The sequence below is a fragment of the Toxoplasma gondii genome, chromosome V, assembly GCF_000006565.2.
Source record: "Toxoplasma gondii ME49 chromosome V, whole genome shotgun sequence".
NCBI lineage: Eukaryota > Apicomplexa > Conoidasida > Eucoccidiorida > Sarcocystidae > Toxoplasma > Toxoplasma gondii.
The window spans coordinates 1,022,470-1,035,321 of NC_031472.1; the positions used below are offsets into that span (position 1 = coordinate 1,022,470).

General features: G+C 48.9%; 1 protein-coding gene across 1 annotated transcript; it reads left to right on the top strand.

Moving 5' to 3' along the window:
- Positions 1–7,483: 7,483 nt before the first annotated feature.
- Positions 7,484–8,797, top strand: TGME49_213430 (hypothetical protein; the record flags this gene model as incomplete). Its single annotated transcript, XM_018779604.1, has 2 exons — positions 7,484–8,249; positions 8,586–8,797. 2 exons carry the CDS (start codon positions 7,484–7,486, stop codon positions 8,795–8,797), a joined length of 978 nt encoding a protein of 325 aa, XP_018637888.1.
- Between the last annotated feature and the right edge of the window lie 4,055 nt (positions 8,798–12,852).

Genomic DNA, 12,852 nt, shown 5'->3' on the forward strand with positions numbered 1-12,852 from the left:
AGACACAGTCTTCTCTTCCTCTGCACCAGGTCACACATAGCACATGTGCCTAAAAAAACTGAAATTACGACAAACTTGTCTAGCACGCACAGGTCACTGTAAATCGGCATCTCGTGGAGTTTTAGCCTTCTCCGGCAAGAGTTGTCCGAGTTTTACTCTCCGCTGGGAGGTGCGAAAGGAAGTCGGGAGTTTTAACACCCTCGTTCACCTGAAAAGGATGAAGAGCGAGGGCATTCTGCGAGACTCAACTGAAAACGGGAAATTCAGGAACAAGGTTGAAAACCAGTTTTCGCACGTGTAATCTGTGGGTGCGAGTGTACGGACGGACTCGCATCTCTCAGTGTCTGAACAAGCGACGACCCAACGCGCAGCTTCCCGGTGAATGGAAGAAAAAACCAAGAAAGCTCCCACAACGGGAGGAAGATAAGACGGTAACTGTGTGCAAGAAAAAGAAACATCAAACCCGTGCGGCGGGAGAAGCGAGTCGCGTACGTCCCGCCGATTGCGTGTCCTACCGGAAACCTGCCTTTCCAAGAACGATCGTCACCGGGTCGCTGTTTCTCTGACGTTATGTTCTACTCCAGACCTCGCCTTCTCTGTACCAAACCAGAGCCACGCCCACTTTAATGAAAACTGTGGTCGATTGGGGATCGTTCCATCGCTGTCGAAACTCTTTTTCTTGTCTCCACACCGCCCAGAAAGGCATGCAGTCTCAATCGCATGCCGCCACAGAGGGGGGCGATCCGACATTCCTAGAGTCTTTTCGCCAAAAAGCGATGTGCCGCCAAAGTGTGAAACACTTCAGAGAGATAGTGGCAGTCCGTCGTTCGTCCTGTCGTTTCTGAAATTCACTCGTATCGTACAACTTCCTGTCGGATGGAGTCTATGTTTACACTACGCCAACTTGGTTAGTGGCTCCAGCTTGCAAGCAAGCAAGAAAACCGATGGGATATGGAACTCCAGCACTTTTGGAGGTATGTTTTCTTATTACGAGTGACAACAGCAATTCATATGTTATGGCTAGAACACAGCCGATGTGGAACAACCGAATGCAAACCACACACCAAGAAACCACTTGAAAGTCCAGTGCAGTCGCAACGGTGGTCTCTCCCTGTCACTGATCACCCGGCCAGCATGAACCCTAAGTCAAACAGTTACCCGTCTGGCACACCTGCATTTTTTGATGTGCAAGGTCCAGCAGTTTCCCAGAACCAGTTTCTCTTCGTTTACAATTCATGAGTCTTTTATTGGAGACCTAAACGCCTCGGTCAGTCGCGTTCGATTTGTTTTCGACTCATTCCCCCGTGATTTGTGGACAGTGTGTAACCGGGCATGTTGCCAATTCTTTCGCCATGTGACTGCTGCTTACGGGTACCAGGAAGGAAGATGCAAGCGAACTACGCTTCGATAGGCTACACTTAGTTCGATGCCTGATCCTTGGATCAAACAGCGCCTTCCTGTTGGCCAACCATTAAGGGCGACATACAAAACAGCAAACGAACACAAATTTACTCTTGACAGTTGCACTTCTAATCCCATGCTCACAGCTCAGGCTTCTCTGTCAACACATGTGCTTTGTGTCTGGTAGGAAACCGAACTGTCTGCCTGAGTTCGGGACCTTGTTAGACGCCGGGTTTGCACCCTCTAGAGTTCACATGTCGCGTGCCGTTGCAAACGCTCTATACGCTCAAACGAAGGTCACGTTCCCACCATGTATCACCATGTATCATTAATGAGACAGGAAAAGGTTTCACGTAAATATTACGGGGCCTTCATGCAAGACACCCGTTCGGGTTTCCTCTGAACATGCAAGAGGCTTTCGACTCTTGGCGTGGTGAATGGCATCTCTAGGGGACGATATTACTTTCTTTGTCTGCAGCATGTCTCGACTCACTGAATGCTCAGTCACACCCATCCAATTGATGCGTATGACAGTTAGCTTCCCACATCTCTTGTTCCTCTGGTGACCATTCAGGGAGGGTCGTGCTTTGGGTATTTATAGATGTCGACACCGTGCGCCTCAATTCCCGTCACGACCGCATGTAACCTTCAACTGTTTTTCACGCACCGGAAAATGCGAAGTGATAGACCATCCTTATTCGGCCAGGTTTCTGGCGTTCACTGGTTTTCGGCCTGCGTGCAGCATCCCCTTATCTCTCTCCCCAACGAGACACGACGCAGGGCAAAGCGTTACCGTTTGCGGAGTACGCTTGATAGACCAAGTGTGGGAATCGACCTTTTGTGTCTCCCTAATTACAGTTTTGCCTTTGGAGATGTACTGTTCCCCAGACGATAGTTTCTGCGAACAGTATGACTTCATGATTTTGATGTAGTGCGCTTGGTAACGACGGGGGTTGTTGGAGAATGAGCCCCTCAAGCATTGTCCTGACACTGCCTGCCAGAAGGACGATGCCAAAGACGTGGGCTCCTCCTGCCCCACCCTCTTGTCTGTGGCGGGAGGGAAATCGGTGTCGAGGTTGTGATGTAATGTGTACTGTTTCATCTCCTTCGGAACGCATTATCCTGCCTACGCGCGTCCTCGTCGAGTGGCAGTCTGTGTAAGTCCCTGCACAAGTACAGTGGATCACCAAGATTCATGCAGTACTGATGTTCTATGTCTGACAGGCTGAATTTCAGTCACGGCGAGACTGTTTCGTCCACCACTGATCTCGGCTCCCTTCTTGACCGCCTGTAGCTTTATATCGTCGAGTGAATGCAGGTCCGTGATGCGACAGAATAGCGGTTCACTGCGCACTATTTGTCAGCTGAGCGACTGGCGACATTGTCGTACACGGCATGATAATGCGCGAGATGTCCGACACGTTCACCGTCCTTGATCAACCGTTTGGCGTCACAGGATGAGCTTTTTTCCCGGTGCGTTACAGCAAGATATCAAGTGAAGCGATGCTAATATTCGCAAGGTGATTTAACATACTCTCGGCAATATATATTGCACAGACGGCGTGGAGTGGCACTTCAGATGAAATGCGGTGGCAGGTTGAAGCTTCATCAGTTAAAGCGAGGATACGAACAGTTCGAGTATGTCCTTGAGATCTGCCCTACCTGCACCAGGGTTTGTGTGTGGTGCTGCTTATGCTCCTTTCCTCAATTGAATCTTACTTTGCATTGCGCTCACAAGGGAAAATGCGAGCGTTTTAGGGCTATTCCGTTTCTCATTCCACTGTAGATATGTGTATACATGCATGTGAACCTTCACATATTGAAACCACTTACAGTGTGTTCCCGATCGCTGATCCTAGTGTTCCATGGACATTCGTTGCCCCGGCGGCATTCCTACGAGCTGTATCTCGCACGAATCTCATGTGACCACCCTTTAACGCGTAACACTTGAGTAATGTAGTCGTCAGCCTATTCTGCTCGGTCCCGCGCAACCAAAAAATATGAAAACCGACGAACAACATCGAGGACACTTTAGCTGTGGTTCTACAGGATGCCGCCTGGAGTGCCGAACGCAATGCATGAATCAGCGCTTCAGCAGGTGACAGAGTGCGGTCTATTTGCTTTTGTATCTACCTGGCGACGGGCAGTAGCAATTCACCATCCTGTCACACATAATCAAGTGAGTTGCTGAGTGGATAACCGTGGCGACCACCCGGAAAGCGGCGGGAACTGTGAAAGTACGCCGTACATTGTCAGGGGAGAAGCTTCTGTTATGATAGGGAAACGTTTCAGGAAGTGATTAGCTGGAACTGGCGCGGGATGCCACACTAATGACTCGTGTTATGAGAAAGCCCATGCACCTTCCGTCTTGCCGCTTTCCACAGGAGACGTTTTGGTACTTGGGAACCAGTATCGGGTTTCGCACCTGCATCAGCAGCATGCTGAGGTTTGTAAGGGGGGCGATAGATGCTCCATATCATTCAGGCACCCTGTGATTGAAGCTTTCAAGCATCCGGAGCTGGTGAATCACCACTCTTCCTTGGTGCTCTGAGCGAGTTTGCCGGCACCGGCATCTCACGTCACATCGTGGCTACATCATCCCCGCGGCAGGCCCTATCAATTTGGCAGTTCCATCAGTGGCTGATACGGCACATTTGCGGTTTTGCTTACTACGGAGGGTCTCGAACCTCAATCTGACAGGTGAGTTTCGATCGCACTCCCTTCCTACCTTCCGACAGCTTGTGGGTGGCCGACAAAACCATAGCTCAAGCGAGAGGCGACAGAGCGGCAGTTTCACCTCCGATTAGGTATCGTTGAAGGTGCAAATAGTTCATGTCATTCCGCTGGGTGGAAGACGTGTTTCGTGACCAGCGTATGTTAAGCCATCACCATCGAATGGAAGGGGGTCGTTCGCAACGCTCACTCCCACGTCGCTAATTACTTTATGTCTGGAGGAATTCTCGGCAGAACACTTGCTTCTCAAAGGAAATCCAAGGTTGCGACGTCCCAAACTGACATATTCCAAACTTTAACACCTGGGACGTTGGAGTCAGTGCCACGACCTCGATATTGCATATGGACCAGAGTATTGCGCATCAGACGGAATCCTTTTCTTGTCCTTCGTTGTGCATAGTGGAGGCTGCGCGTCAGCAGCCTTTGAACAATGATATAGACTCGCAGCACCGATCATGTCGGTATCATTCATGCACATTCCACTCAGCCAGTTCTGTACATGGAGTGCTCTCCGAAGTTCCGGGCGAGCCGTAGCAGCCGGACTCGTGTTCTCATTGCGCTGCGGGTGCATACGCAAGGTGAAGTGGAAAAGCATCGATCATTGCAGAAGAGGAGTTTTCCAGGTGTAGACGCCCTACAGCTGCAGATAGAGACAACTCTAGCGCCTTTTATCAAACTCACAGACACACGTGTTCAACACACGGTATGATGTACACGCACAGTGGAGTGTGTGCCAATCATTTTCGGTGACCAGCTATGAGGTGAACCTTGCAAGACAGCGATGAGATAGCTTCCACCGGTTCAACATTGGAGCAGGAGGCGTCTGTCTTTCTCTTCTATTTTTTAGGCCTTCTATTTGAAATTCGAACTTTGAAAACATCCAAATGTTAATCCGACAACAATTGGTGACTGTAGATATTGTCGGGAAGTGGGCGAGTATTTGAGTATATTGGATAATCTTCATGAGACCAGCCTTGGATCATAAATATAACCTGTATTGTAAGATTGGACGTCGATTATTGAATGAAACAATGTGCTCCAACGCCAGTCTAAGCCTCTAACATTCTTCTTACTTACAAACCGCACGGAACAAGGCCTCCCTAGCACAGTAGAAGGCGAATCTGACAAATAACGACATTCAAGATATAATCCAGTAGTCCAACTCGTAGTCCATGCTCCCAATAGAAAGCCTATAAATAGTCCTGTCTCACAGGTGATTAATCCCAGTACGTTGGTACTGACTATACTAGCACCTGAGTAGTAGTTTTATTTCGCTGTGAAATGCCCGTTTTAACATGGAATAGACCAAAAGTATTGAAAAACAACAGTTGTATCTCAGCTGTACAAGCCTCTTAAAATTCACTTTAGTAGTTTACTTCCTCAGATTAGGCTACATGTTACACATTATAGAAGTATTTGTCAAAATAAATTAAACCACTCGTACACGTCCTTTTTTTCGCTCCAACTACTCCATTACTTGTTCCTGAAGCAACCGTGCACACCTGCTGTCTACTGACCCCTCCGTTTTTACTAGCGTCTAATAAATACCGCTTTCGCCAAAAAGTGAATTGTTCGAATATAGATTTATAATTGTAGGCAGGTTCTTTGTCCCTTTTAATGTCTTATTTGTTGCCATATTTGTACTGCACTTCTTCGAAATTTCGATTCAAACGAATAAACAGTTTGGCCTTGAAAGAGCTGAAATCCCAGCTGAGAAAATTGGTGACCACAGCTTGAATAAAAAAATGTAAGGAACGAGCGACCGTACCATGACCGAAATGTATAGAGGGAAAGTTTATCCTCAAATTAAGAGCGAACATTTGCATTGGACTAAAATTGCATTCGGTATGACGTTTCTCATCGCAGAAAGTTCTTTTTCCATCTGAAGAAAATACTTCAATTTTCATATGAACCTGACAGATACATTATAACACAAACAGAATTGTACTCAATAAATCATCAAACAACTCTACAGGGACGACAATCCGAGGCAGCTGGCCCAGTGAAGCTACCATGTCGAAATTTTGCGGAAACTGCAGGCAAATTTAATTCGGTTTGGGGTCCAGAACTGTGAAGGTGTGGACAAGAGGATCACCAGGGAAGGCATTTCACCGGTTCGACTGACAGTTTTCTGATAGGCAAAACACTTTTCATCTAACTGTTCTACTCTACAAGTTAGCAAAAATTCAAACGTGCAAATTACTACTCTCGACTATTAACAGTTCCAGTCTGTCTCTTATCGAGCGTTCTGAGGAAGAAATATATTTCCGCGGCATGACGGCCGGCGTTTATCAGGCTCGAATTTTTTTTGATTGCAAATGTTTAGCTTGCATATATATTTAGAACAAGTGCTATCTACGATTGAGAGGCTTTCATATGACGTTGTAAGTCTGTTAACTGACATTTGACTGCAAATGCGTGAGAAGGGCTACCCTGTATTTGACATGCTTCTGCTCCGCCGCTTCGATCACCATAAAGTGTGGTGATCTGTCTTAAGATCCCTAGGTTTACCAGTACGCCGGTTCTGACTGTTAGGGGGGTGGTAGAGAGACTTGTACTCAATAAATCATAAAGCAACTCTTCAGGGACGACGATCCGAGACAACTGACCCAGTGAAGCGGTAAACTGCGCTCGATGCTGCCGAAACGACGACGCCTTCTGGCCGCCTCCACTGGCAGCGACACGAAATCGTTGCTTCCACCTCGATCCCCCCCCTTGTTAGTCAAAATGCTTCATATGTGACGTGGATAGACGAAACATCCACAACGTGGAGTGACGATCGGCCACGTACATGGATTCGGTCGCCGACGCTTGGGTTCGACGTGTACCGGTTCGAGCTCCTGGTTGAATGGGCGCTCCCCGTTTTGAGTTCCAGACAAACACATGTTCATTCTTCACGCCCCGCGAGACGCTAAGTTCTTTTCTGCCTCAACAGTTCTTGCCTGAAGTGTTCGACAGGTTTTTTCAGCACCATGATTCACTCACTCCAACTCCCACACCGTTTCGTGCACGTGGCGCTGGCGCAACTTGGGAGCACTGCCCGTTGGGCCCCCGGGGGGCAGCGCGACGAGGAGGCACACGCGAACCCGGGGTGACTTATTTTCTTTTCCTGCCTTCAAATAAAGCCGTTGCAGGGCACCAGAAAACACGAGTGAGGACGCTTCTTTCATCTGACTGGTCCAGAAACTCTATGCTTTCTGACGTGCCCTTTTGTACGCCTGGGACTCTATTTACTGCTTGCAAGCGGCTCACAGCGACAGTGGTCCGACGCGGGTTTTCATCCTGCTGAGCATATCTGCTTTAAACTCGGTGTCGCCTAATTAGTTATGTCTGTTATGACCAAGAAGACATGGGAGCGGAAGAATATGAGACTTCTGGAGGGAGTGAGAAGGCCTCTCTGGTCGGCGCTTCCTTCAGCGCGACAGAAGCACCTGAACAAGCCGGCATACGAGCTGTATCTGTGGCGACGACCAGCGACTTGCACTTTCCGGACAACTCGGCTTTTGCTAGAGCAAACGAGAGAGAAACCTCACGAGTTTTCAGAAGTAACCCTGTGCGTTCAAAGAGGCACTCCACTCTACAGAGAGGTCCTTCCCATGGTCTTTCTGCTTTCAAGACCGTAATCCTCACTGCCGCGGTTGCCGTCCTCCACTTCCTCAACGTATATTTCCAGCGCTGTCTTGCCCCGTACCAGTCTACATCCTCGCCCACCGTGTCATTTTCTGGCTCTCCTGTCCAGGAACGCCCCTCGTCGGTTCCACTCGCTTCACGACGTAGTCTCGGACTCCACAATGTCGGGTCAACCCACAGCAGGCGTCTATCCGAGGGGACAGACACACCATCCGATCCGATGTGTGGTGACAATGACGCTGGAAATGGGGGAATAGAGCAGGGCGGGTACACGATTGATACAGAAAAGAACAATCCACAAGGGGATCCGCCTCGGCGCTCGAAAAGGTTGCTTGCCATAGCAAAGGCTTCAGAAGAAGAGAAAGACGACGGACCGACGAAAAAACAGCGTCGTCGCGCCCGCCGGGCAGAGGCACAGCCTGAAGCTGGGGAAGAGGAAGAAGACGCAGTGGAACAGCCAGAAGACTCAGATGTTGCTGCCCAAGGTAGTTACGCCCTCAACTCCAGTTCGTCAACGCATGGGGGTCCACATTTTCGTGCCTTCTCTCTGAGATGAGTTGGTTTATCTGCACCGGTCTACAACTGTACTCGTGGGTTCACAAGTATTGTCTATCGGTTACAGAACACTTTCAACATGGCTTGAACAGCTCAGATCCCCCTTTCAACACACAAGGTGCGTTTGGGCATGGTTGATCTACTCTCAGGAGTCACTTCTGTTTTCCTACACTTCATGCCTTCCGAGGCTTTCTGACTCGGTGTTCCTGCCCGTCAACACGTGCTTGTCGCCTGTTGTGCGCTCTGTCCGTTTTCGCTTCTGCCAGTATCAGGCCCTGCGCTCGTGGCGACAAATGGCCTACCCGCATTCTTGCGGAACGAGCCTCTGGAGCGCTTCCAGAAGGTGTATCAACCGCATCTCAAGACTTTGCACTTTTCAACAGGTAAGGGAGATAGGCGTAGCATGGAAATATTGACGAGATCAGAGACGTGTTCAACACTAATTGCACGCTTCCTGACACTTCTGCCCGTCTTATAGTCGGTTTGGTGCACGGAAGATCTAGAATACGAAAAAAACCAAGGTGACGCGAGGGACAAGGAAACGACAGCAAGACAGCACAAATTGTGTCTTCATTCTCGAGTTCACTACGCACACACATGCACCAAAAGTACCTCGAAATTTACTAAGGAATCGCTGCAGGCAAAAGCGGGTAAGCCATCAGCTCTCATATAAGGATTCTCTTGTGTACTTTGGCGGTGCACGTCCCACTCATCAACTGCACTTTTGCGGGGCCTCGCCCATGTCGGATGTGTGGCATTTCAGTATCATCGACATAGGTTTCGACGCCTTGGCTATAATGACAACACGTAAGGTGTTGTCTCACGACTTTCATGCTTCGGTGTATTACTTATTCGAAAGTCGAGCAAGCACAAAAGAGAGCAGACACGAGCATGTCGTCGCTAACAGGAAGAATGAGACAAGATTTCCATTAAAACATTAGGCAATTGGGCGCACTGACATGTAGCGGGACAGTCGTATGCAAACGAGCTAGATAAGCATGTATGCGTACGGAAACGATACATTGCACATTGAGAAGCGGCAGCGGTTCGTGAACCCGCCATCGGTTCAGCGAAGTGCGTCTGCGGATGGCCATCTGCGAATGCAAATATATTTGAAACACAAACGCCTCACTTCGTCACTTATGCTCATGGTGGTACTCGGGTGAAACAGTTGACCACCTAAGTCCGCACTGTGTAAACCAGTGACTTGCGAAAGACTAGAAATAATGCTGCGAAAGATGTTGAATGCGCATGTTCAGCCTTGCGCCGAGTGTTGCGTTCTGGGGAATGTGACGCGCTTGCTGCCACAGATATGGGTGCGGCACAGCGGCGACGTTCGAAGGGTGAAATGTCGACAAACAGTCTGTTTGGTCATTCATAAAGTTAGAACCAGTATTCCAACTCGTAGCATACACTCCCCAGAAAAACACCGTTTACAGAAACCTGGTAAGCCCAGTTTATAGTGACTAACGGGGGGTCTGCCTTCAGTTGTTATCTGATGGATATTGCATGCCTGACGACTTGTGATTCGTCTTAGTGGGAGCACAGTCCCCTAGGTATCCAGTTCAGCCCTGTTCGATTAGCCAGCGTCTTGAACTCACAGTTACTATGTTTCCGTATGACGACCCCGAATTCCGGGTTGGGTAAACCACTGTGAGTCCACTTCGAGTTTAACTTCGAACTTCTAAGCCCTAGCTAGAACATTCTAACTAATGATGCCGAAGACACCTTGTGATGTTGATTCGTGTCGCTTGCGCGTTTGTGAGAAGATACGTTACAAATAGAGTATGTCCTCTTCAAAAGCCCTCTCGTTGCTTTCACCATAACAACCTTTCTCATCGATTTATGGTGTCTTGCTTCCTTGTCTCCACTGTTGGATGGGTGAGTTTACTATGACTTCGTGCGTCTTATAACCTTGAGTAACGGCTGCTGTATCTCCGTTATTTTGTCCGATCTGAGCCGTCCTTTCATCGATATCTCCATCTGTAGTTCCTGTCTACCGTCGTCCATGTTCGTCAGTTCATTCTGGCATTTGATTGGATCTCTGCTGCACAGATGCGGAACTCGACGCAGCACTGCAACTACTGCTGAATCAGTTAAAAAGCGACCGCAAGCTATTATTGCAGGTGTTGGCAAGGTCTCAGAACAACCCATCTTATCGTCGACTGGCCGTAGCTCTTCGTCACATGACGACTCTGGCGTTTACTATGTTACAGTCAAACTACGTCCTGCGTAAGCGCTGAACAGAGAGAAATTCCCCAATTGTTTTCAAATTATCCAGAGCATCATTCACAACATAACGCTGCTAAACTAGCTCATCCATCTGTTAATACAGATAACGTAAATACAAGCCCAAGAGATGTAACTGTGACAGACCAAATAAATAAGGTATACCTTGTAAGTTTGAACCAGCTATTTACAGTGAATACTGGCTGTCCATGGGTTGCGCGGGTCTCCAAAAGTATTTGCGTCTTTGCAAACACAGGCAGCTGTCACCTGGGGATAATGACAGAAGGAGATAGCCAAAGAAAACAGGTTGCCTGGGATTCGGGTGCATGCGGGGACATTCCCCGCTGGTTCACGAATGTTGGTGGCCTGGACAGCATACGAGGAGAGTGCCTAGTGTGAGAAAGGTGACTCAAGCTTGGCAAACTGCTCTACGCCTGGGTCCACCGCTAGTAGCATTGAATATCGACATGGAACGTCAGAAGGAAACAACGATGAAATACATGTCTTCTGTAACGGCCATTGGGTGTGCTGGCCTCTTCGAGCACTTGAACGCCTGTTCACAAGAGGGTGTTCGTGGTATCTTGACACGAGGCGGGTTGATACGTTCACCGTTCATGAGGGCTGGCTCCCCTGATCATCGGATCTCATTTTCAATTACGCCATGCACAACTTCCTCAACGCGACACCCGTCACGCGTTCGCGCAACAGACGTTTACAACCTAACCGTTTCTGCGCTAACCGAATCTAAACGCTGTGCTATTTCTAGGAGACCGCTCCTGTGTCTGCGTGTGTCTCGGTGCGCGGTTGATCCCTCGTGCATCTCTGTTACGTGACTGTATGCCCTTGTGCCTTGTGCTGGAACACAGCAAGAAAGGAAAACATTCAAGGTTGCATGCGGCGCTGTGAATCAAATGAAAGCAGAGTGTGTTGGGAATTGGCATTGAGCTCGACACTTTAGTGTTTTCCGCTTCTAAGACACACTCGCGACCTTCCACTAGAATATGGGAACGAGGCTTCTGTGCTTGTCGTGGCCGCCGCTCGTCAAAGTACGCTAAAGGTGTTTGCATACAGGCAAACTGGAAGCCACTTGACCTGTTCTCAATCGAGTTTGTTGTCTGTTTTGCCTGCAGTTTCTCACAAGGCCCACCCACTGATGAATCAGACGACTTCCAAAACGGCCTATAAAGTTTGGCAATTTATACGTGCTTCTCGCCAGGCCACCCTGGAAGCCGTGGATAAACTCAAGGGAATCGCCACACCTCGCGGGGGACTAATAGACGTTTTGGAAATCCTGGCATGTCGAGTATTCAGCCGTGACATCCTGAAGGCGCATGCAGAGAATCCCAGACTGTCCGGCCTAGCCGCGATTAAGGAAACTGACAGCAGTAGGCGGATAACGAAGAAGCTATCCCAGAGTTGCAGCTGCGTATGTCCACTTGTGGGTCTCGTTCCGGCAAGTCCAACACGAGATACACCCATGCCAGCCTTTTCTTTAAAGCAGCTGCTGTTTTAGTCGCGACGTGGGGTTACCGTTAGCGACACACCTACTTGTAAATTTTTCAAAGCATCCTCACGTATTCATGCCTATAATGCAATCATACTGTTCCGGCACTAATCAGAAACCGCAATGTCACCTGTTACGAGCAATGCTTGCGTCTAAGCACGAGGCAAAATGCTCCAGGTGTACGTGCAAAAGCTTGGATATACATATATACAAACATACATAACTGTGCAGACCAGAAACGGACATTCGGTTCAGGTGCTGATTGAGACGAGGTAGGTGTAGAACCATTCGCGGCATCACGAATGGAGTACGTCGAGCGCATCTGCGTGTGACGTGTACGATCGTGTAGACAAAGTGGATTCCTACACAGGGATGTGTGTGCGGTGCCTAACGAGGGGAAAACAGCTGGCATGGACATCGCCGGTTACAGACACCGACCGGTAGTCAAAGGGGCGACACAGGAAAAGGCCGGCGAATACACCAACCTGTACTAAAGCGCGACCCGTGGCTTTTCAGGTGACCAGGGTGATCTGCAGCTTCATTCACAGCCTCGAGCTTTGCCCAAGAGGAATCGCGTCAAGCCAGATATGCTGGTGTATGTGGCCGCGTAACAAAAAAAAATCGTGCCAGTCGTCTAATCGCTTTGGGGGCTGTTTAATTCCAGGTGTTGGTTACGATCTTTCGTCCACATATTTCTTCGCGCTTCTGTTAAAGAACTGGCTAGTCTGCGAACGTTTGTGTCTGCAGGGCTCCGAACACGCCCGAATGACAGAACCGTTGTCAAGGCTCTTTTACAGTGG